Consider the following 22,769-nt stretch of genomic DNA (forward strand, 5'->3'; position numbering starts at 1 on the left):
CTAGAGCATATACTCAAAGGATTTTCCTAAACTGGGTTATGATCAAAATCTAGGAGGTTCCCTTTAGTTTTGGGCGGGTGGGCAGAGTTGTCAGCGGAGGCCGGGGGGAGCTGCAGTTGCCCGGTTTACAGCTGGCGAACCGCTCTGGGCCTGGAGAGGGAGGGAGGGAGCGTGTGGCGGGGTGGGGACCAGGGGGAGGAGAGAAAGGAGGAGAGGCTGGAGCACTCTGGCCTCCCTGGGCTTCACCCCGCCCAGCTTTCAGCCAGGCCAGGGAACTATTCCCTTGGATCTTGGATTTTCTTAACGGATTAAACGTGGCATTCCCTGCGTCCTCCCATCCGTTGCAGATCTAAAAATAGCTCCTCCCGGGACGCTGGGGACAGGCTCCGCCTCTCCTTAGAGTGGCTGGGACGCAGCGGTAGGAGCAGGAGGCACTAGAGACCCCGGCTAAGAGCTGCCAGCGTCAGGAGGCGCTCTCGGCCCCCGACCACCGCGGGAGGACCGCCCTGGGGCTGCCGCGGCGCGCCCTCTCCTCCCGGCCTCGGAGTGCGCGCAGCCTCGCTGGTGGCTGGGAAGAAGCATCCCCGGCCGCGCCTGGCGAGGATTCCGGGCCGTGCCTCTGGGCTGTCTGGGGCGGTGGAGTGAGTCGGGAGGCGGACCTGGGGCGAGAAGACCTTTTCCCGCTGCCCCCAGCTCCGGGGAACCCCCTGGTGAGCCGGGCCGGCTGGGAAAACTATGCCAGGAATTCAGCCCAGGAGGGGAGCGGGAAGGCAGCGTGGCTGCAGTCGGAGCGATCCCGACCGTGGGCGGCGGGCGGTTCAACCTTAGCGGCCCTGCGCGTCCCGCAGGGGCCCAGCCCCGCGCCGGGACTGAGTGGCCCGCCAGCTCTGCCTCCCGACCGGCCGCTCTCTGGGCTCCGCTGGGCACTCCGCACCAGCCCCTTTGGCCTGCTCGGGACCGAGGTACCCCGGGAGGGAAGGACTCACCCGGGCGACGGAGGCGCGCTGCCGGAACCACTGATCCCCCGGGCCTCGGCTTCCCTGGAGGCCTTGCGTTTTTACTTTTTGGGGAAAAAAATGTGATTTAGGGGGCTTGATGATAAAGGGAGATCTTTTAGTTAGACGACTTTTTAAACAAACATGTTGGCAACTGTTTACTGGTTCCACTCCTGGACTGGAGTTTAGCAGGCGGCAGCAACAGCATTGTGAATTTGAGGTGGTCGTGGGTAGAAGTACACGGGAGACTTGCTTAGTACCGGGCGAGGGCGTGGAAAGCTTGTTTGGTTTGTTTTTGGCAATTCTGCATCTCCGAAGGTAGATCATTCCGTCCTCACCTCTAAAATACTTTCAAGGGGCATCAGTCAAATCCCACCCCTACTTTTATTTTATAGAGAATCCTTTTGTGGCAAAACTTACAGTAGCTCAGTGGTAGATTTGGAGATTAGCATGTGCTAGGCCCTCCCTGGGTTCATTCCATAGCACCCTTTCACTCAAAAGTAAATAAATAAAATTAAACTACCTCCTGGAAGTTAATAAATAAAATTAAACTACCTCCTGGAAGTTAATAAATAAAATTAAACCACCTCCTTAAAGTCGCTGTGAATAGGAGACCAACTGTAAGGGAGAGAGCCACCATGCCTGGTGGACTGGATCTCTCTCTTGCTATTTGAAGGCTGTGACAGTGAATGCAGCTCCTGGGAGAGACAGGGAAGAGGGGAAAGGGGGACTCCTTTCTTTAGAAAACCACAGAATCCAGGAAAGCCCCTGGGTCCCTCTGATCTCCACCAGAGTCTCCTGCACTCCCTTGCCTGTGCTGTGTACAGAGCCTGTTTGCAAACTGTGGGAAGGTTTCCTTGGCAGCCATAGCAATTAGCACTAATGACGAGCCCCAGTTCCCCAGGGCAGGTTTGGAAGCCAGGGCAGGTTTGGAAGCCAGGGCAGGTTTGTAAATGATTGCTTGGCAGCCCCTTAGAAGCTTGGCACCCTTCAGAATCTCCTCTTGGGGGCTTTCTTGAGGGAGAAAAAAGATAGTACTTTGTTGTTGTCCAGCTGTCAAGTTAAATTAAAAAAAATCAGGCATTTGGCCAATTTTGTGGAAGTTATCTTTGATTGATTTTAGGTGGGGAGATTTCAGAAGAGATGCAGGTTCTTCAGGAACTGTTCCATAGTGGGATGACTGCCTTACGGGTGGTGACCACCCTTTCCCTGGGCGTGGGCAAAGCAAGGGTGGTAGATGGGTTATCTCTATTGGTATGGGAGTGCCATTGTTAGATGCCAACTCTCCCATAATGAAGTGCTAGCACAAATGTTCTTTTGGGTTATTAATTCATCATATTGAACTGGGATGGGGAAGGGAAGTTTCCAAGGGTCCCATTAAAACGTGAAGAGGTGGATAACACAGCTTCAGATTTCCTAATGGCAGTTAGTCATCTCTACCTCAAGTGTCTATTCCCAGATGTGCTGAAAGCAATGTTCTGATAATTCAGTCAAGAGAGAACCTGACCTTGCCCCTGGAGCATGTGGTTTCCAGGTAACCTGCCACACTCTCACTTGGCTTTGTCTTCTGCCTACCCTAACCAGAAAGCAAGCTGTGGAGTTGAGTCGTGTTCAGCCTAGCCCTGCAAGACACAGGGAGATTTTAAGATCTCCAGCACTGACCCTGTTGTGATTTGCTGTAAACCCTTGTCAGCCCTTGCACTTCTGTCAGAAGGTCTCAGGTACTGTAATTTTCTTAATGGGAAATAATTTATATGTCTTCATCATCACCCGCCCCCCCCCCCCATATCATTATTGGGAGTTAGTTTGGCATAATTCTAAAGCTTTGAAGTCAGACAGAACTTGGTTGCTTAGTAGCAACTTGGGGCAGGTTTCTTCACCTCTCTGAACCTTGGTTTCTACATATGTCAGATGACGCAAATCATAGCTACTTAACAAGGCTATGTGTAGGCTATTATGATATCATCATCATCTTCAAATTCCCACAGTTCTGCGTTACCTTTTGATGCCAGGGCCCTAGGACTTCTGGGAATTAGACTGTTGGGGTTCTAGAGGAAGATAGACATGGTACTTTTGGGGTACAGTAAAACCTAATTCAAAATCCTGTATAACTGTGAGTGGTTCTGCTACCTGTATTTAAGGAATATGCTCAGAGTGTGAAGGCAAAGGTTTAAGGGTGACTCAGGATGCAAGCTATAACACCAAGGCCACATAGTGACAGTCAATGTGGGTACTGGGATGCCTCACTGGTGGGCCAGAGCCCACCCACAGGGCTCCTGCACACTCTGCTTCTATTAGTAGCCAGTGGATTCAACCTGTGGACACAGATGGTCAACAAATCTAGCATTTTTCTATGTCTTGAGTGGCATTTCGCTCCAGTGAGTTCAAATGAAGGACTCCTAACTCTGTTTTTGCTCTTTACACTAATTCTTGGTGGTCCATAGCCTCATTTCTTCAAGACCCCAAGAATGTAGGCAGCTATTCCAAGATTTGGACAATTTTGCTCAGTTCTATAGCAATGTGATCTCAGGAAAATGGGTCGGGGGCTGGAATACAACAGGTGTGAATGAGCCTTGGTGAAGGCCTGGAAAGCTGGGAGCTGGGGAGGAGAAACACAGAAATATTCCAGTATGGGACCTTCCTTGGTGCTCCCACAGCACCCTCTTCTAGTTCTTCTTCTGGCACCTACCACTCTGCAGGTAATTTCTGTGTTTTTCTCCCTGTTTGGAGAACAAACTCTGGAGCCAGACACTGCAGTTATATAATTGTGTGAAAGTCATTTCCTCTCTCTGTTCCCTCTCTCAGTTTCTTCATCTGTATAATGGGTTGTTATGAGAATTGAATGGGATAATATGCATAGAACTTTAGTACTGTATGTGGAACATAGTCAGAGTCCACAGATGTTAACTCTTAATCAACAATGGCAGGGACTGTCGCTTAGGTCACCACCAATTCTGAGTGTGAGTCCTGGTGCCTAGCACTTAGCAGGGGTTCAGGAATTGTGTGCTGATGGATGTGCTGATGGATGGGTGAACAGCCACCCCACACAGACTAGAGTGTACACTCGCTGCTCTGGAACACCAAGAGGGCCAGGGCATTTTGACTGTGGGCCTGAAGGGCTTTATGGTGGTAATCATGACAAGCGGGGCCTTGAAGCATGCATCCACTCTCAGTAGGATAAGAAGGAGGTGACTGAAGGCCTATACCAAGAGGTGGCACTCAATAGTGGCCAGACTGGAATTGGGCTGCCTGTGTTTGAATCCACCCTCTGGACCTTGGTCAGGGATCTTTTCCTGGTATTGGTAGAATTTGGGTTTGCAACTTCTGGTGTCATCAGTTTAGAAGGGTTGGGCCTAAGTGTCATAAGAGAGGAAGGCCAGAGAGAAAGAGATTTGGGGGTGTCCAAGGCTCAGGCTAGAGCCGGCCTGTGGTCGTTGAAGCTGTGGTATGTGTGAGCTCATCCCCAGGACAGTGTGCAGGGAGAATGGGTCATGGGTGAACAGAAAAATCTTGAGGGACACTGGCAGTCCTGCTTTAAATGAAAGGTAAAAGGACAGTCACTGTTTACAGAGGAGGCTGGAGGGAGCAGGCAGAGAGGTGGGAGGAGAGCCGAGAGAGTTGGTGCTGGGCAGTTCTTGGCCTTGTTCTTGCAGAGGACTGCTGGCAAGCAGCTGAGGCCAAAGCTTAAATAGTTAAAGAGTGAAGTTCTCAGGTGAGCTCATGGTCTATGGGAGGACAGGAAGCAGGTGTCCTGTTACCCTTGCCCACAGCATGCCTGGTAACCTGCTGTTGCTCTGAGGCACCGCTTGTTGTGAGCAGTTGTCTCTGAGGCCCCAGTGGTGCAGTTAGCTTGGAGCTAAGCATGGTGAGTACCATGTCACCCAACTCCTTTCTTTTCCCCCCATAATCTGGCATGTTAGTAGGGTAGTAGAAATGTGCTGGTCTTCTCATAGCCCTGGGGTGTGTGCTTATTCTGGATGGTTATGTTTTTGGAGTATGTTAGGGAAGAGGAGCCGAGAAAAGAAGGAAGCTGAGGCTGGGCTTGCGGCTCAGTGGTGGAGCACTTGTCTAGTAAGTGTGAGGCACTGGGTTCGATTCTCAGCACCACATACAAATAAATAAATAAAGGTTCATCAACAACTAATAAAAATATTTTTTAAAAAAGAAGGAAGCTGAAACTGGAAAGATGGGTCGGCAGCATCCTGTGGGCAGTCTCAAGATCAGGCGAAGAGGCACTTGGTGCTGTGACAAGAAGGAGCCACACTGAGCTAGAGAGTGGGGAGCAGGTGTGTGGTTAATATACCTGGGAAGCCCTAGTGCCAGGCACAGGCCTGGGCCCAAGGAGGTGTACCCTCAATGAATGAATGAGTTAAAAGTTTGAGGGAAGAGGAATGAGACTCTAGTCAGAGTACAGTTTTGGGAACAATAACCCCAAGAATCAGCACTGAGTAGTTCAAAGTTCACAAGCTTTGGAGCCGGGGCATGTGTACTGGCACTTCAACCCTGGTCTCCTTGCTAGGGCAAGACACTCAACCTCTCCAGATACCATTTCCTGATTTGTGAACTGGGAATGATAATCCTGTGCCTGTTTGTAAGTTCTTATGTGGACTCCCTGAGTTGTGAGTGCCATGCTTCTCTTCTACTTCATACAGTGCCAGTCACAGGTAGGACAGCTCAGGAAGGCCAGGTGCTTTCCTGGAGGCCGTCCCCTCTGCCCGCTCAGCCTCCCCTCTCCTCAAGGCCTTTCTCCTTCCTGAGGTCAAAGGTCTTTCTTCTCTTTCAACTACATTTACAAGTCTGAATCACTTAATCCAGAAAGAACTTGATTAAATGGGGTAACATGTACCTTGATTAAATGGGGTAAAGTACCTCGAGGGAACTTCAAATAGTATAGAGAGGTGGAGAAGGAAAAATAGAAGTCCTCTAGCTTTTCTTTCCATTGCCTGGAAGTATCCATTGCTGACAGTGTTTTGTCCATCTTTCAAGAATTGCCCATGTTTGTGAAATCCTATGGATACATGAATTGTATGCATGAATAATAATTATATATTTTTATATATTTATAATAGATATAGATTATTCAGATTATCTTTGGTCTGTGTAAGGCCTATTTATCTGAACATCCATACAACATCTATCAATTCATTCATTTATTATTTTATACTCCCATTGCCCTCCTCTCATAGGTGATCATTCCAGAGTGACATACATAAATAACTAATATTTATAAATACTATTAATAATTAATAATACATAATTTTTGAGCTAGTAAATGTGATTATATTAATACATCATTAAAACAAATGAAAGTCTATATATGTATATTAATATATGAATTCTTACTGTAAAGCTTATACTTATCAATAGCTTTCCTGTGTTTTATTTTATAGCAATTCATTGTGTCCCTTTTCTTTTTTCCCCTTGTACTTCACTTTTTTTTGTGTGTATGTGTGGTGCCTTGTGCTTGCAAGGCAAGCACTCTACCAACTGAGCTATATCCCCAGCCCATGTACTTCAGTTTTATAAACAGTACTACAATGACAATTTTTTCTCAATTACCTTTACACATGTGAGTTTGTCTATAGAGTAAATTGTAGTTCTTTTTTTTAAGAACCTATTTTTTTTTTACTTTAACTTAAATTACTTTTTTTTTTTTTTTTTCAGTGCTGGGGGTAGAACCCAGGGCCTCGTGCATGCTGGGCGAGTGTTCTACCTCTGAGCTACAACCCAAGCCCAAATCATAATTCTTAGTACTGGAATATTCATTTTAAATGCCCACTGATATCATCAAACTATATTCAGCTCAATTCCCAGCATAGCAAAAACTGAAGGGAGAAAGCTTGTTCTGGATTGAGTGTAATCAGAGCAGAGACATGGCAGCTGTCTCGAGCCCTTCCTGGCAGAGTTAGACATCTTCACCTACATTCCACGGGAGAGAATTTAGCTATATGATCACACCTTACTGCAGGGGAAGCTGGGAAATGTCGTCCACCCGGGCTCTACTGGAATCCTGTAGTGACAGGAGAAGGCAAGGATTGGGTGGCTATCAGGTGGTTCTGCCACCCATGGCAAGTGGTTGGACATTGTCCTGAGGCACATGTACAGTTGACAGCTCCCTCTGACAAATTTCTCTGCCAGGGACTCCTGCAGTGGGTCTTGAAGGGTTTACTGACAACCTACTCTGTGCCAGGCCCTAGGCTGGATGTTTCACCTGCCTTATTCCTCATGATTCTGATAAATGGATCTTCTGATCCCTCAGATGTTCAGGAGGCTTAAAGGGAAGGAACTTGCCCAAGGCAGAGGATTCAAATCTCTACCTGTGCAATTAATTGCAAAGCCCACACCCTTCCTTTCCACGACTCTGGCCACGTCAGTGTGTACCACTCACACTGCAACCACTTGACCCGCTCGGGCTCTTGCTGACCAGCTGGACAGTACATGCAGCCACACACACCTTGCTTAACTTGGATTCTCTTCTCATTTTTCAGGCTCTCTTTCAGCTCCTTGGTCAGCTGCCGTGGCCTTGGTGGCACCACAGCCCAGTGGACAGCCCAGTGCTTCTCCCCTCCATGCAGTCCCCAGCTGCCACTGCTGAGGGTGGTATTAGCAGCCCCCACTTTGGGGCCTACACACTCCCCACTTTCAAGTTCCAGCCTCGCAATGAGAGCATAGACTGGAGGCGTATTAGTGCCCTGGATGTGGACCGCGTGGCTCGGGAGCTGGATGTGGCCACTCTGCAGGAGAACATTGCAGGCGTTACCTTCTGCAACTTGGACCGGGAGGTGTGCAGCCGTTGTGGGCACCCCGTGGACCCGGTGCTGCTCAAGGTGCTGCGCCTGGCGCAACTCATCATAGAGTACCTGCTGCACTGCCAGGATTGCCTGACTGCCAGTGTTGCCCAGCTGGAGGCACGGCTGCAGGCCAGCCTGGGCCAGCAGCAGCGGGGCCAGCAGGAGCTGGGCCGCCAGGCCAATGAGCTCAAGGGTGTGCGGGAAGAGAGTCGCCGACGTCGCAAGATGATCAGCACCCTGCAGCAGCTGCTGATGCAGACAGGCGTCCACAGCTACCACACGGTGAGGAACTACCGTGGCGCACAAGGTGGGGAGAGTCGGGGGCTGTGTGCCCCAGGCACCAGACCACCTGGCCAGCACAGTCCTGGGCCATAAGGCCACTGCGGGTCATTCTCACTTTTAGGAGTAGATTTTAGAGTTATTACTGATGGTCTGAGATACTGAGCACGTCTGATCAGGTTCTACTCTGTGTGTTCATGTTTATATATGTGCGTGTAGCTGTATACATGTGAGAGATATGTATGCAGGGTGGAGTGCATGCAGTAGGTATGTGTTTATGGACAGGGTGCATGTCTAGTGTGTGTATTTGTAAATGTATGGAGAATATGTATATGTGTGTGGATGGTATGAATATGTGTATTTAATGTGTGTGAATCTTGGAGGTCCCTCAGCAAATGATGCTTGTGTTTATGGAGAGTAGTGGCTTGTCACATATGCTTAGACTGGCTTATTATGAAGTGTACAACAAAGCATGGTGTATAAGTGTGTAAGGAAAGTGTGTTTGTGCTTATGGAGGGTGTGTGTATGGATGTGTATGTGAAGAAATGAGGGACACAAAGTGTATGTACCTAAGTATATGTGTCTTTATGGAGGGTGTGTATGTGCATGGAGAGTGTGTGTATAGAGCGTGCTGTGTAAAGATGTGGCTGTGTAGAATCGGTGTGTGGCATGAGAATAGCAGGCCCCATTTTTGGAAGGGGGCTCCACTGTTCACTTGGATGGTTCATTACCCTGGGCAGCATTTGAGCATTGGAATCTATCTCCATGGAAAGTGGGGACTGGAGACATTTGCCCTTTAATAAATTGTCACAGTGGCCAGGCCCTGAGGGTATGGGCACAGGTCATGTTGGTTTAGGTTTCTAGAAACTCATAAATTGGGGGTTAATGGGTGACCTGTATTTTTACCCCTTCACAATACTCGGATACTAGATTTTCACCCCACGTCAATTCTTCAACACCAGCTGAGAGTCTTTTTTCTATTTTCGGGTTGTTGAGCATGCTAGGCAAGTACTGTACCACTGAGCCACACCCCTAGCCTGGCACTGGTGTTTTTAATGAAGACTTTTTATTATGAAAAATTTGAAACATATACCAAAGCAGAGAGGATAATATAATGAACCTTCATCTACGCACTGTCCAGCCCAGCAGTTCTCATCTTGTGGCCAGCACCATGCCATAAGCCCATTTCCCCACTGCTGGACCACCTTGAAGTGTATTGGTCCTATGCTTGTGTCTGTAATGTTTCAGTATGTATCTCTAAAGGGCAAGGGATCCCATTTTGAAACATGAACACACCACCATCATCACACCCTGAAAAATCAACAGAAATTCCTCAGTATCATCAAATACCCAGTCAGTGTTCAGAGTTCCCCAGAGTACTGGTAGTATCAGACAGATGTCACCCACTGCTACTCAGTCAAACCTTCTTAATTTCTTTTCTCTTTTATTTATTTATTTATTTTTTTCGGTAGTGCTGGAGATCGACTCCAGGGCCCTCCAGTTAAGCATGTTCTCTACCATTGAGCTGCATTCCCAGCTCCTCAAATTCTTTGTTTCTGAAGCAGTCCAGGGGTCCCAAGGGAAGGGTGTTTTGATATATGAAAGATTCCAGCCCATCTAAGGGGATCTAATGCTGCACTCCCAATTGCTTCCCTTCTGTGTAGTGCCACTTATGTGACAAGACATTCATGAATGCCACCTTCCTCCGGGGCCATATCCAGCGCAGGCATGCAGGAGTGGCAGAAGGAGGTGAGTCAGGTAGCATTTGGGGTTGGGGGGTGGGCCCTGAGACTGATTAAGGTCGTGGGCTGGCATTCAGTGGACCGGGGGCACCTATACACCCAACTGTGCTCTAGAGTCTCATCATCCAGGAAAGGATGGGGGGGTGATCCATTGTGCACAGAGGGGGACCCCACAGGGGGCTGGATGAGTTGTCCACTGCCTATATGGGGAAGAGGAGCCGGGTGTGGTACAGGCGGGTTCCAGTCTTAGCTTTGTCCCTGTCTATGATGTCACCTTAGTCATTGCTCCCGCTCTGGATTTCCATGGACTTCCCTGTGAATGGGACGGGCAGATAGGTGGCTTGTGAGGACCCTTGCCTCCCAGTTATCTGTGAATAAGCAGTTTTATGAGGCTGGCTGTGGGGTAAAGGAGCAGTCAGACCAGTTCTCTGACTTTTCTATGTACTTGAGCTTAATCACTTAAACATTTTACCATTTTGAACTCCAAAATGAGTACCAAGGCTGAATGAATGTTGTTCCCATAGAGAGCTCTTCATGCTTTATGTCTACTCTTTGAGGTTCAATAGAAATAACCGTACAGTAAGATACATTTAATATATGATATAAATATAAAAATCCCATTAAAGAGAACTTTTTTTTCCTATTTTCTATCACTTGAATTCTCTTTTTAAAACAGTATGGCATGCCTAGCCTCTATTCCTTTATTCTGTATCTAGTTCTTGAGCCTGTATCAGAGGCTGCAAAAGAAAAACAGATTTCCATTTCTTAAATACTGGTTTGTTGGTAAAAATATATGTCTTTGATACAGACACTTTAAAAACAAGAAAATAGGAAAGAGAAAATAAAAACCATGGACAAGATCACCAGCAGTTAATATTTTGGTGTACTGTCAGTTTTTTCTGTGTACATATGTACATATGTACATAAGATGCAATTTTGACTATTGCTTCTTTTCACTTAAGAATATATTATATTTTCTACACTAAATTATCTTTGAAAATAGAATTTTTGATGACTGAATTGTATTATATTATGTGGCTATCATAATTTATTTCATAATATTCTCCCACTGAATATATGGGTTATTCAAACTTTTCCCTGTTATATATCACAGGATGATTGACATTCTCTTCGTACATATCTCTTAACATTTCCTTAACCTAAGGAGTAGGGAAATAAGTTCTAAAGGCCACTTTTGCTACGTGAGTGTTCTTGACATCTTATTCTCCGGCAGTGGGCTTCCCAGAGGCCTAGCTCTCCTGTTCTGTACTTGCCAGAAATCTCTTTACTAAACCAAAACAACTTATACTCTTAAAAACCACTTGTTTCCAAAAAAATTCAAACTGATAAAACCACTTCTTTTCAAAGAAAAAGATTCGAACTTTAATAATAGTAGCCTCTATCTAGAAATCACTAAGTAATACTTTAAAAACTAATAAACATTTAGAAATAATTGGTGTCTTTTTCTTTAATCCTTTACTCTTACTTTTATTTATATGTATTGCAATTTTTATAATTCATTCTGGATCATTGTTTAACTTAAAAAATTGGAAGTAATGTTCAGAGAGAGACTGTTATATGTTCTCACACAAAAAATACTGCCCCAATAAGATAATGCATAGTTAAATTAGCTAGATTTAATCAATTTAAAGTGTGTACATACTTCAAAGCATCACTTTGTGCATGATAAATACATATTATTTTATCTGTCGATTACAAAATTTAAAGTAGACACTTAAAGCAACCTTGGTTAAAATTTTTTTCATGCTGCCTTTTTTTTCACTTGAAATTTAAAACTGTGCATTTAAATTATGTTACTGAATAAAGGCCTTAAAACTATAATTATTTTCATTTCTTTGCATTTCTCTCTGTTGTGATGATACATAGATAAGTTCTTTATGTCAACAAACGGCCCATGCACGCTGGAATTCTATTTCTGGTACTCTAGTAATTTCCTATTTCCATGTGACACTACTGTCAGAATGCTTATTTGAAATGACAGTCCAATAATAATTCACATTTATTGAGCTGTCATGCAGGCACTATGCTGAGCACTTTGCATTATCACATTTTATCCTCACTATACCCTCTGAACTGTGATTTCCGTTTTGCAGTTTGGGGAAACAGAGGGTCGGGAAGGTTATGTGCTTTGCCCAAGGTCAATAAACTAGGTAGCCAAGCTGGTCTCAGACTGAGATGTGACTGCAGAGGCAAGAGACTACCCTCCATTGCCTTTCCATCTCTCTTGCTGTGGACCCCCAGGAAAGCAGAAGCAGCAGGAGCAGCCTGTGGAGGAGGTGTTGGAAGAGCTACGGGCCAAGCTAAAGTGGACCCAAGGGGAGCTGGAAGCCCAGAGGGAAGCCGAGAGGCAGCGGCAGCTCCAGGTGGGCACAGAGGACACAGGGAGACTCAGGTCACTGGCTACCCAGACCTCTGATGCACATGAATCCCCCGGGACTGAAATTCCAGGTTACCAGAGCTGGGAGGTAGAGCTACAATGGAGACTTCTTGGATGTGGCAAATTATGTTAGGTAGTCTGGAAGGGAAAATCAAATTATTTTGCCAGATCTGTGTAGCCAAAAGTAGAGTGGAGAGTTGGAGATTCCTGCCTTAGTCAGCACCCCCTGAAGTCATTTGAACTTGAATTTTAACTCCGTACATTACCCTATTAGTTGGTTTTCTGAGGACAAAGACTTGGTTTGATTCCGAAAGCTCCAGAACCCAGCCTGGGAGAAACGCTTAGTAAATATTTGCCAAATGAAAAGACAAACTTGTTTCATGTATTCATTCATCATTCATCTTCTCTGCATGCATTTATTAAGTACCAATTATGCCAGGCATTGTCAGGATTATAAAGAAAGAGAAGACAAGTCCTATCCTCAAGGGACTTCACAATTTAGGTAAGGCTGATTTAGAATGGCTAGTTGTAGGTCCAAACAACAGGGACAGTGGGACAAATACCCTTTGGATCTCCATGGTGCCATGGTGACTTGCATGAATGGGGGCCTTTGCAGGTCCTCAGCAAATATTTGCTATACTGTGGAATTAATAATTACATTGTTCTTGCTTTTTTTTTTCTTTCTTTCTTTTTGGTAGGAAGCAGAGTTTACTCGTCAGAGGGAAATAGAAGCTAAGAAGCAATTCGATGAATGGAAAGAAAAAGAGCAGACCAAGCTCTATGGGGAAATAGACAAGTTAAAACAGTTATTTTGGGATGAATTTAAAATCGTTGCCAACCAGAACTCTACGTTAGAAGAGGTGCCCAACATAAAGAGCATTTCAAAGTTCTTTTTTTGAAAACCTGCTTATTCTCAAGACTTCATTTCTTTGTTTACATTAATTTTATTTATTTTTATGCAGTATATGGATGCATATGTGTTGCTTTTGTTAGCACAATAGTGATATGTTTTTTAAAATAACCACAGGTGGGTGGAAAGACAGTTCTGTCTCTTTGCTGTTTTTTATTTGGTGCTGGGGGTTGAACCAGAGCCTCATATGTGCTAAGCAAGTGCTCTACCACTGAGCTAAACACCCAGCCCTCAGTATTTCCTCTTTGATCCAATTTTCTGTGCCTTTTCCTTCGCACACTCTGCTAGCTCTGGAATCACCAGGTATTGGTTACTGGGCTCTGATATGCAAAGCCAGCCCTTTAGGTGATAACCAGGACTTTTTGTTTTGTGGAAGAGGGGCAGGAGGCCTCAGGGGGTGGCCTGAGGTGCTTGAGCCCTTCCCATGGGCTCTGAGAGTCTGCTTCTCCATAGCACATTCCAGACTGAGGAAGAAATGGGGCAACCGTCAGGCAAGCTCAGGATTTTGAGAATAGCAGAATTTTAGTGGAATCGAAAGGATTCTCTTGGGTTCTGTCTTTCCCTGGGAGCTTGCTTCTCCTGTGCCAGGGCTGAGCCCTCAGGACAACCCTCGTGAAGGGGAATGCTGATTCATGTGAACATTTGCAGGCATGTGGGTGTTTAGTAGGACTGGTTGAGGGTTCGCAGTTGGGGTAAGGTATAAAAGTCAACATGATGACTAGATTTTCTTCTAAACTAAATGATATCCTGGCCTTTTCAGAAACTGCAGGCATTGCGGTCCCACAGTGCAACAGAGTCCCACCTTGGATCACTGCAGGATGAAGAATCAGAGGAGCGACTCAGGCAGGCGCAGGAGCTCCAGGCCCTGAGAGAGAAGATGGAGATTCAGGTGATCATGCTGTGTGCTTTCAAGGTTCCAGAGCAAACCCCGAACCTTGTTATCCCCAAGGAAGCCTCTCATTTTTGCCGTACCAATTTAGGGGAATTGATAGACATCAAAGGTCTGTATTTTCAGACCTTGTGCCAATGCATAAGGTTCCCAGACAAGGCTGGTGCTCAGAGTACAAGGTCTGACTTGGCTGACATCTTTTCAAAATATATACCAACATATATGGGTTGGTTTCTTATTTGACATCTTTGTCCCCATTTTTAACCTAACCAGTTGTGAAACAGTTCAGAAAGTGTGATGGTCTCCTGGATTTGAAGATATTTAGGATGAACCCAGTGGTGTGGTGGTAAATGAGCAACTAAACTCAATCTCTGGAGCTAAAATAAAGCTTTGATTTGTAGTATTGGCCATTTGCTGGGGTGTAAATATTCCCACTATGGCTGATTTTATGGTAGCAATGTGAGGTGAGGTCACTGAGTGAAGCTGGGAAAACTTATATACGATCTGCTCTCACCCAGCTGATAGGAGGTGGCTCTGGCCACCACTTGGGTGAATCTTACTCTAGTTTAGTTACAGGTGGTCTGTGTCACTGATAATTCCAAGGCAAGGAAGGGCAGTTGATAGTCATGAAATCACTTATGCTTCTGTTTCTGCTCTCCAGGGTGGTTGAGAGAAAGCTTCAAGTCTAACTCTCAGCAATGCTGTGTTTCCACCTGTTGATACTTCAGTCACACACATCATAAAGCAGCTGTTCTTTTTCTTTTTGCGGTACTGGGGAATCGAACTCAGGGCCTTGTGCTTGTGAGGCAAGCACTCTACCAGCTGAGCTATCTCCCCAGCCGAGCTGTTCTTTTTCTACCAACTCTGTTCATCTTCTTTGCCAATTTTTCTATTATTGATGTTTTTCTTGCCCATTTGTGGGTAATGTGTGCAAATTAGCCCAGCCCTCTGTTGTTCTGATTGTGGCTATTTTCCATTTGTTCTTCAACTTCATTTATTGTGGTTTGGTCAGAAAAAAAATATTTATAATCAAATTGTCAATCTTTTCTTTATGGCTTTTCCTACTCTGAAATTTAAAAAGAAATTATTTCTGGGTTTTCTTTCAGTACTTTTTATAGCCTTAATTTTTACATTTAATTCTTTGACCCATCTAGAATTTATTTCGGTTTAAAATATTAAATATGGATCCATGTTTATATTTTTCTAGACAGATTGCACTTATTTGAACATTATTAGTCAGTAATCCATCTCCCCATTCCCTCACCAACTAAGTTTCCATTTTTTCACCATCTTTGTCCAGGCTTTCTATTCTATTCCACTAGTCTGTCTGTCTAATCATGAGTCAGTAGTTTTTAATTTCTGTAGTTTTATGATATGTATTAATATCCAGAGGGGTCCATTTAATAAACTTTTAATCTTTTTCAGAAAACAGAGTGGAAGAGAAAAATGAAGACACTGCAGGAAGAGCGTGTGGCTGAGAGGAGAGAGGTAGTTGTCCCTGGGCAGTCTGGGGGCTTGGCTTCCCATGACCTCCTCTCATGATTCAGCATCCTTTCCACCCCGCCTCTCCCACCCCACCCTGCCTGCAATTGACTGGCACCTATTTTCTTGATTATATTGTTTCTGGCTGCTGGTTGCCATCAATACTTAAAATGGTCAGCTGAGGGGCCAGTGGTTTTCTTGGCTTAGGGGCTATGGCCTCCTGGCCTTGTCTTCTGAGCCTAACAAGTCCTTTATTCAGTGGTGAGGCCCTCCTGTCCTGTAAACCTCAGATGGGTCACCTGGTCATTCCATGTGTGGGGTTTTCCTTGAAAATCCCCATGCCCAGAGATCCAGGTGACAACAGACCTCAGTGATATTGCAGTTGGGGGGGTGGTGTCCAAATGAAGGGTTCAGATCCTGAGCTCAGTGCAGGCCTCAGGGCAAAGAAAACTGCTTCTGTACAACATCCATGAGGAGGAGGCCAGTTGAGGAGGAAGCTGGTTAGCAAGGGCCCCAGACCCTGCCTTCAGAAAACTCAGGAGATGGCAAGGCTTAGGTCAGAGCCTGGTCCGTGATTGACGTCTGCTCTCCATTTCATCTTAGGGGCGTGTTTACCATGTGATGGTTTTATTTTATTTGAAACATTTTCAAATAGGAAATACATTCAAATTTGTTCCAAAAGCAGAAGAAACATACTAAGAAACACCGAGAAGTCATTCCCATGTGTCCCCCTCTTGCAGGTGATGACTTCTATTGCTTTCTTGTGTATTCTTCTAGAGTTTCTTTATGCAAATGTTAATCAATAGACTTATTTTGCTTCAGCTCTTACATTAAAAGTAACATGTTAACACATTTTCTTCACCTCTTGTCTTCACCTAAAAACATGGCATTGGATGATTTTTTAATGGTCTCAGTACCTGAACATCCCTCAATGGATGGTGGCATCTGACAGAGGGCACTTTCTCTCCTGATCTTAGGGACCTGCATTTCATCCTTACTCCTTAGGCACAGCCCACAAATGTGCCTGAGCTGGAACAGTCTTATTAGAAAGTCTTATTAGAGCTACCTGTGCAGCTCTAGAAATCCTCTACCTTGCTTCAAGTGAATCCCTCCACCAGTGTTTGTCTCCAGGGGCAGAGTCCATAGGCACCAGGCACTCTGAGGTCTCTGCAGACATTTGACCCACCAGCCATCCTGTGCCTACCAGTTGCAGAAGGAGAATGAGAGGCTCCAGGCCTCCCTGACTCAGGACCAGAGGAAGGCAACCGCCCAGTCCCAGCGCCAGATCAATGCCCTCCGTGCCCAGTTGCAGGAACAAGCCAGGCTCATTGCCTCCCAGGAGGAGATGGTAGGTCGCTCCTCCTCCCAGCCAGGCCCTGCTGCCCCTAGGCCTCTTTTCTGCAAGGATTGCTCTGGGCTCTTTAGTTTCCTGGAGGGGAGAGAAGAGTTCTCTGGCATGAGGGGCACAAAGAATAAAGGATGCAGCTGCCTCCCCGCCGGCTGAAGTAGTGTCCCTTCTCTGAAAAGGGGTCATCCTTCCCTCCCCAGCTTGGGGAAATGGAATGGGCTGTCATTCTGGATTGTCCCTGTCCCACCTTGGCTCCATCCCTTTTCACGTATGGCCTGCAGGAGACGTGCTAGAGGCTGGGGCATTGCATCGAGCACCTTCCAGTTCCACCTGGGGGCCTGGCAACAGTGGCAGTCCCCTCTTCACCATGCTACGCAGATCTGCTGCTCAGAGCAGTCTCCACATGTCAGCAGACTATAACCTGCTCTGTTCTACCTCTTACAGATCCAGACCTTATCCCTCAAGAAGGTGGAGGGTAAGTCTTCAGGGAACGGTTTGCAGCAGTCTTGGGTTCTTCCTCCCACCCCCAGTCAATCTATAGGTGGAGGACTGGTAACAGCAGTCCATGGGACATGTGGTGTCGGGCTCTCCCACTGGGCTAGGGAGGGAGCTCCTGGGGCAGGTGACACTGTGCTGAAGGCTTTCCATCAGCTGGCAGGGGTTCCTGCCTGCCTTTCTCTTTTTCTGTAAGGGGATGGGTCAGAGGGGAGGAGTGAGGACCTTGGGGGCAGTGATTGGGGGACCAGGGTTCTTGAGTGAACTTTTAGCTCACCATGTCTGAATTACATTATCCCCACAATTTAGAGTAGGGCGGGCATTATCTTCATTTTCTAGATGAGGAAACTGAGGCTTATGAAGGTTCAAGGCCTTTCTATCTTGTACAGAGCTAGTGAGGCGCAGAGCTGGCATGTGAACTCTAAACTTTCTCCCTCCATTGTCTGTGATTGTGACCACTGTCCATCCTGCCTCTCTAGTAAAGATGGACTGACTGGAGGACTTGCTCCTTCTGGCCAGTACTCTCCTGGTGTCCTTCCCTTTGTGTAAATCTGAGATGGGGTGTGGGGTACTGGACCACTAACTATATCTGCTCTTTTCAGGGACCCAAGAGGTGCCAAAGGCTGTGGACACAGAGGAGGACTCTCCTGAGGAAGGTGGGACTTTGCTGCTGTCTTTGTCATTTAGTTTGTCTCTACTTAGCTGTCTCTGGATACCTGAAGCTGGGGTGGAAGGAACTAAGAATATGAAGTAATATCTTTAGTACCTCGTGTGTGCCAGGTATGTCACATGCCTGTCCTCACATGCAATCTTCTGGTTCGCTAATGGGGAAACCCAGGCTCAGAGAAAGTTGGTGACTTGCCCAGAGTTCCAAAGCTGGTGATGGCAGAGGTAGGAATTGGAGGGTATCTGATTCAATCTACTCCTTGCATCTGCCTCACTGCTTCTCACCTGGTTCTATCCAGAGCAATGGAGAATTTGCTCTGGTGGCTTAAAAACCACCTTTGCTGTTTTATTCCGCATCATGAGTGTGCTGCAGATGGCTCCCACAGGGCCTGACTAACTGCAGGAATCCACGTGCATCTGTTTAGAGCACCGAGTACCTGCTGTTTTCACTCACCTCATTTACTGACAGGTTCTGATTTGCAGAGCTCTCAACCAGATGTTACGAGGGGGATACATAAGAGAGATGAAACAATAGACATGCTCCCTGACCGAAAGGAGCTTCTGGGATAGCAGAGAGAGGAAGCTCCCAGGAGAAACAAGGGTGTGCTCTCAGGACAACCTGCTGACCAGGGCCTGGGCTCTCAGTGAGACTGTCATAGGACAACTCCAAAGTTACCCAACAGATGTACCCCAGGAAGGGTTATACTTGGTCACCAGAGTTCGTCACAGCTTATTTTATTTTAATATATTTTTATGTTTGAGATGGTAGTCTAGGCACATGGGAAAAAATAGTGTGAAAGGAAGTTCCTCTGCAGACCAGCAGGAGCAGCCTGACTTGGGAACTTGTTAAATATGCAAATTTGCAAGTTCTCAGACCCCATCCTAGACAAGCTGCAGAGCTCTTGAGGGCAGGCAGGGCCTGGCAGCCTGTTTTCACATGCCCTAGGGCATCCTGATTCCTGCTCCTGTTTGGGAGTCACCTGAGACCAGTGACTCCCTACAACTGGCTGCACATTGAGAATCACCCTGACCTGGTCTCCAGCCTGGGAACCCAGGGTCACTGACTCTTCCTCCTAAGCATCCACCTGGGCAGGAAGCTGGGATGTTTCTGCTCCTAGGTACCTGTCCCAGATCTGGGCTCAGTAAGTCCTGCCACAGTTAACTCGTAGCTTTTGGTCCCCTTCTTCCTGAAGCAGACCACGTAGGAGATGGGCTCCAGGCATCAGAAGCATTTAAAGCTGCCCAGGCGATACCAGTACACAACCATGGTACAGGCGCCTATCCCAGTGCAAATCTTATTGAGCAGAATCACCTGAGGAGGGCTGGGATGGGCTGGGGTGGTAGTGGTCATGGGGTGGCAATTGTTTCCATGGAGATTGCTGGACCCCCACCTGCAAAATTTTTGATTCAGTAGGTTTGGGGTGGGAGCTGAGAATCTGCATATCTCACAAGTTACTGGGTGATGGTGTTTGTCAGAATGTTCAGGAAGTTTTAAAAAGTAACATCAAGGGTGGGGACCCACGTTTTGAAATTCTGATGTAATTAGCCTGGGGTGGTTTCAATGTGCAGTTGGTTCACTAGCCCTGATCTTGAGCTCTATTGGGGAAGAGAGAGGGGTTTCTTTTGTGTCCCCAGCATTTACTCTGGCTGGCTCACACCTTTGTTCTACCTGTTCAGTAAATGTCTGTTGAGTGAATTGCCGGGCGTCATACAGTTCTAAGCACAGAGCCTTCCTGACTCAGCCCACACTGCCCCTTTGTAGCAGTTGGCATGTTTTATTGCAGTTGCTTATTTTGTTACCCTGTGGATTCGTAGTTATTCATGTGCAGTCCATGGGTTATCTCCATCAGAATCAGGGCTTGTGAAAATGCAGATGTCAGGGCCCTTCCCCTGACATGTGCAATCAGACTCTGGGCAGAGTGTGACCAGGGAATGGGCATTTTTAACCCAGGTGATTCTGATCCATGCAGCAGCTGGAGGGAGAACCCCTGATCTAGACAGCAAACTTGATCTATCTCTCTTGTTCACAATTTGTCTTCTGTACCAGGACAGAACTGGACATTGGGTGAGGATGGCAGGTGGGGGAGGATGGAGCTGGCAGCATGAGGGCCCAGAATTCGGAACCAGGATGGAGCTCAGGAACAAGCTGCTTTCAGGGCTCAAGTGCAAGTTCAAAAGAGTTAACCTGTGGCAGGACTGACTGAGCCTACATCTGGGAGGTCCAGACAGAGAGGGAATGAGCCTGCTGAAGGGTCTGGGACAGTGGTAACCAGGAGTAGAAACACCCCAGCTTCTGGCCCAGGTGGACACTTGGAAGGAGGAGTCAGTGGCCCTGGGCTCTCAGACTGGAGACCAGAATCACTGGCAGCATGAGGGCCTGGCAGGTGCAGTGGGGCTCTGTGAATGGAGGTCTCAGGTGGGCACATTGACCTGGTGATTATTTTGTGCGACAGAACTGGAAGACTCCCAGCATGAGCAGCAGAAGGTGCTGGCAGCTCTGAGGCAAAACCCCACCTTGCTGAGGCAGTTCCGGCCCATCCTGGAGGATACCCTGCAAGAGAAGCTGGAAGGCATGGGGATAAAGTGGGTGGGTTCTAGGACCACCATTTAAAGGACCCAGACCTATCTTTGAGTCACAAAGTGTTCCCAAAATGAAAAGTGATCAATCGTTCTTTTTTTTGTAAGCTCATCCATTCATTTGTTCTGACCTGGGTTCCTTTGATGTCCGGGAAGGGAAATCCATGCGTCTTCTCCCTCCACCTCCTAGCAGCAATGCAGTCTTCTCTGTTTCCTCCAATATCTTACTTGGCTGTTGGTGGCCCCCACATCTTGATGCTTAGTGTTCTCCACTCGTGGGTAACTTCTGGGTCTCCAAATTTTCTGACAGAGGGAATTTTATTTGCTCAGTTTGGCCTATGGATTGGTCCCCTTTAGATAGATGTCCATCTGTGAGTCTATCACCTGTGACAAACATACCATGCCCACTCAGCTAGTGCCTATGGGAGGGGCAAGCACTAAAAGCCGTGTTTGCTGCCAGATACTATTTGAATGCCATTGTGTTTAGCCAGCCGTGCACGTTATCATTGCACCAATGAAACCTATTATTAAATAAAACATCTTGTTAAGGTAGCTGAGCATCACATCATTAAAAATGTCATTTGTATTTCTATGAGTGAGATTAGAGAAAAAAATAGACGCCTAGGTTTAATTTAGGAAGGATGCTCTCTAATTTTGGACTGTTTTCAACTACTGCTTAATCTAACCTTGGTCCTATGTTCAGACTTAAAATATTTCTAAACTTGGATGAACCCCTGTTTTGGATTCTGAAGTCTCCCAAGATGTTCTTGTGGGCTAGTGGGTGGATACCAAAAACTCTGGAAACTTCCAGAAGTTTTGTTTTTTGCAGGTTAGTTATTCAAACATCTTTATCTGGGGACAGTGTGTTGGAATGGTGATAGTTCTTGGGGGTATAAAAAAGAGCAAGTGACGGGTCTCATCCTAAGATTCAGTGGGTAGTGGAAAAGCTTATACCGACTAAGCCCCTTATGCTATGATGTAAATGGAATCGTGACACAACCCTTTGCATTATGCTACCAGACACATTTTGGTGGGGTTCCCAAACCCTGAATCATCATCCTTGGAGCAACTGTGAAGACACTACTCTCCCTCCTCTGATCCTCATTTCATTGTCCCTCTGCCACCTAAAACATACTAGGCACCAATCACAGGGACTCCCAGGTCAGCAGCCACAGGTATGAGAATAGGGAAGAAGAATGGCAGCTTCTGTCTGCAAAGGTGAACTTCTGTCTCCTCTAGGATGCAAAGGGAATCTCTGTTCAGACTTTCAAACACCTAGAGACCCTGCTGAGAGCCCAGCGGGAGCAGAGGGCCAGGAAGTTTTCTGAATTTCTGAGTCTGAGGGAAAAGCTTGTCAAGGAAGCCATCCACAGAGTGAAGGAGAGACAGAACGAGGCCATGGTGTTCCAGCAGGATGGTCAGCCTCCAGGTATGCTGGGGACAGGGCTTGCTTTGGGACCATGACCTGGGAGGATCCTGTTCTCACTAAGACTTGTTTGCACACACAGACATGGGCATTGCTATGAAGCCTGAGCTGAAGGGCCCTCAGGGGTGAATAAGTCCGAAAGTTTTATTCTGGGAAAACAGAATTAGGAGCTGGGTTGGGGGCCACTTGTCCATGCCACTCCAGCTGGAGGAGATATACAGCTATAGAGCTTGTGGTCAGCTTGACTTCTCCCTGTTCAGACACGAGACCTCGCTCGCAGCTGCATCAGCCTTGCTTGACTTGCTTTGGTCACAGGTTAAATTTGCTCCAACAGACAGCAGCCCCATCAGTATCTGGCTCTGCACACCAGCCATGTCATTGTGGGAGACAAGCCCAAGGTCTGGAAGCATAATGGCTGCAGAGTGGAGCAAGTGTCAATCCAAGAATGGCTTCCTCTAGTGCAGCTACTCTCTGCTCTGAGTAGTGGCACTGCAGAAGCTGGGCTGGTTCTACTTTCGGACAAATCTTCAGGGCTCAGGCTTGGTTCCCTGTGCAGGTCAAAGTTATTGCTTTGCTACTTGTCTCTGTTCCCATGGGTTGACAAGGAGAGGCTCTGTGTTTTGATGGAAGATTGAAGTATATGGACAAGGACCCTCAGGTCTCTTCCCTCAAAGACCTTGTGGACTAGGGGACTTTTCCTTTCTAAATTCGAAAGGCTGCATTTCTAGAGGATTCCCTGGCCCACTGGGCTGCTGACCCGGAGGCTCTGTG

General features: G+C 46.7%; 1 protein-coding gene across 11 annotated transcripts in view; it reads left to right on the forward strand.

The window, feature by feature from the left end:
- Window positions 1–319: 319 nt before the first annotated feature.
- Window positions 320–22,769, forward strand: part of Dzip1l (DAZ interacting zinc finger protein 1 like) — a 31,196-nt gene continuing 8,746 nt past the window's right edge. For 3 of the 11 annotated variants that reach the window (XM_047565281.1, XM_047565276.1, XM_047565274.1), the window contains exons 1-12: window positions 4,718–4,860; window positions 7,484–8,068; window positions 9,730–9,814; window positions 12,070–12,191; window positions 12,904–13,065; window positions 13,876–14,004; window positions 15,430–15,495; window positions 16,694–16,834; window positions 17,279–17,309; window positions 17,932–17,985; window positions 20,449–20,582; window positions 21,812–22,001. In XM_047565281.1, coding sequence (XP_047421237.1) covers window positions 4,858–4,860; window positions 7,484–8,068; window positions 9,730–9,814; window positions 12,070–12,191; window positions 12,904–13,065; window positions 13,876–14,004; window positions 15,430–15,495; window positions 16,694–16,834; window positions 17,279–17,309; window positions 17,932–17,985; window positions 20,449–20,582; window positions 21,812–22,001 — 1,702 coding nt within the window. In that variant the 5' untranslated portion in view covers window positions 4,718–4,857. Of the gene's footprint in view, window positions 711–754; window positions 963–2,579; window positions 2,717–4,715; window positions 4,861–7,483; window positions 8,069–9,729; window positions 9,815–12,069; window positions 12,192–12,903; window positions 13,066–13,875; window positions 14,005–15,429; window positions 15,496–16,693; window positions 16,835–17,278; window positions 17,310–17,931; window positions 17,986–20,448; window positions 20,583–21,811; window positions 22,002–22,769 lie in introns of those variants that run through there. The other 8 variants (XM_047565278.1, XM_047565279.1, XM_047565280.1 and 5 more) reach the window with 8 other exon arrangements.

This window comes from Sciurus carolinensis, chromosome 9, assembly GCF_902686445.1.
Source record: "Sciurus carolinensis chromosome 9, mSciCar1.2, whole genome shotgun sequence".
NCBI lineage: Eukaryota > Metazoa > Chordata > Mammalia > Rodentia > Sciuridae > Sciurus > Sciurus carolinensis.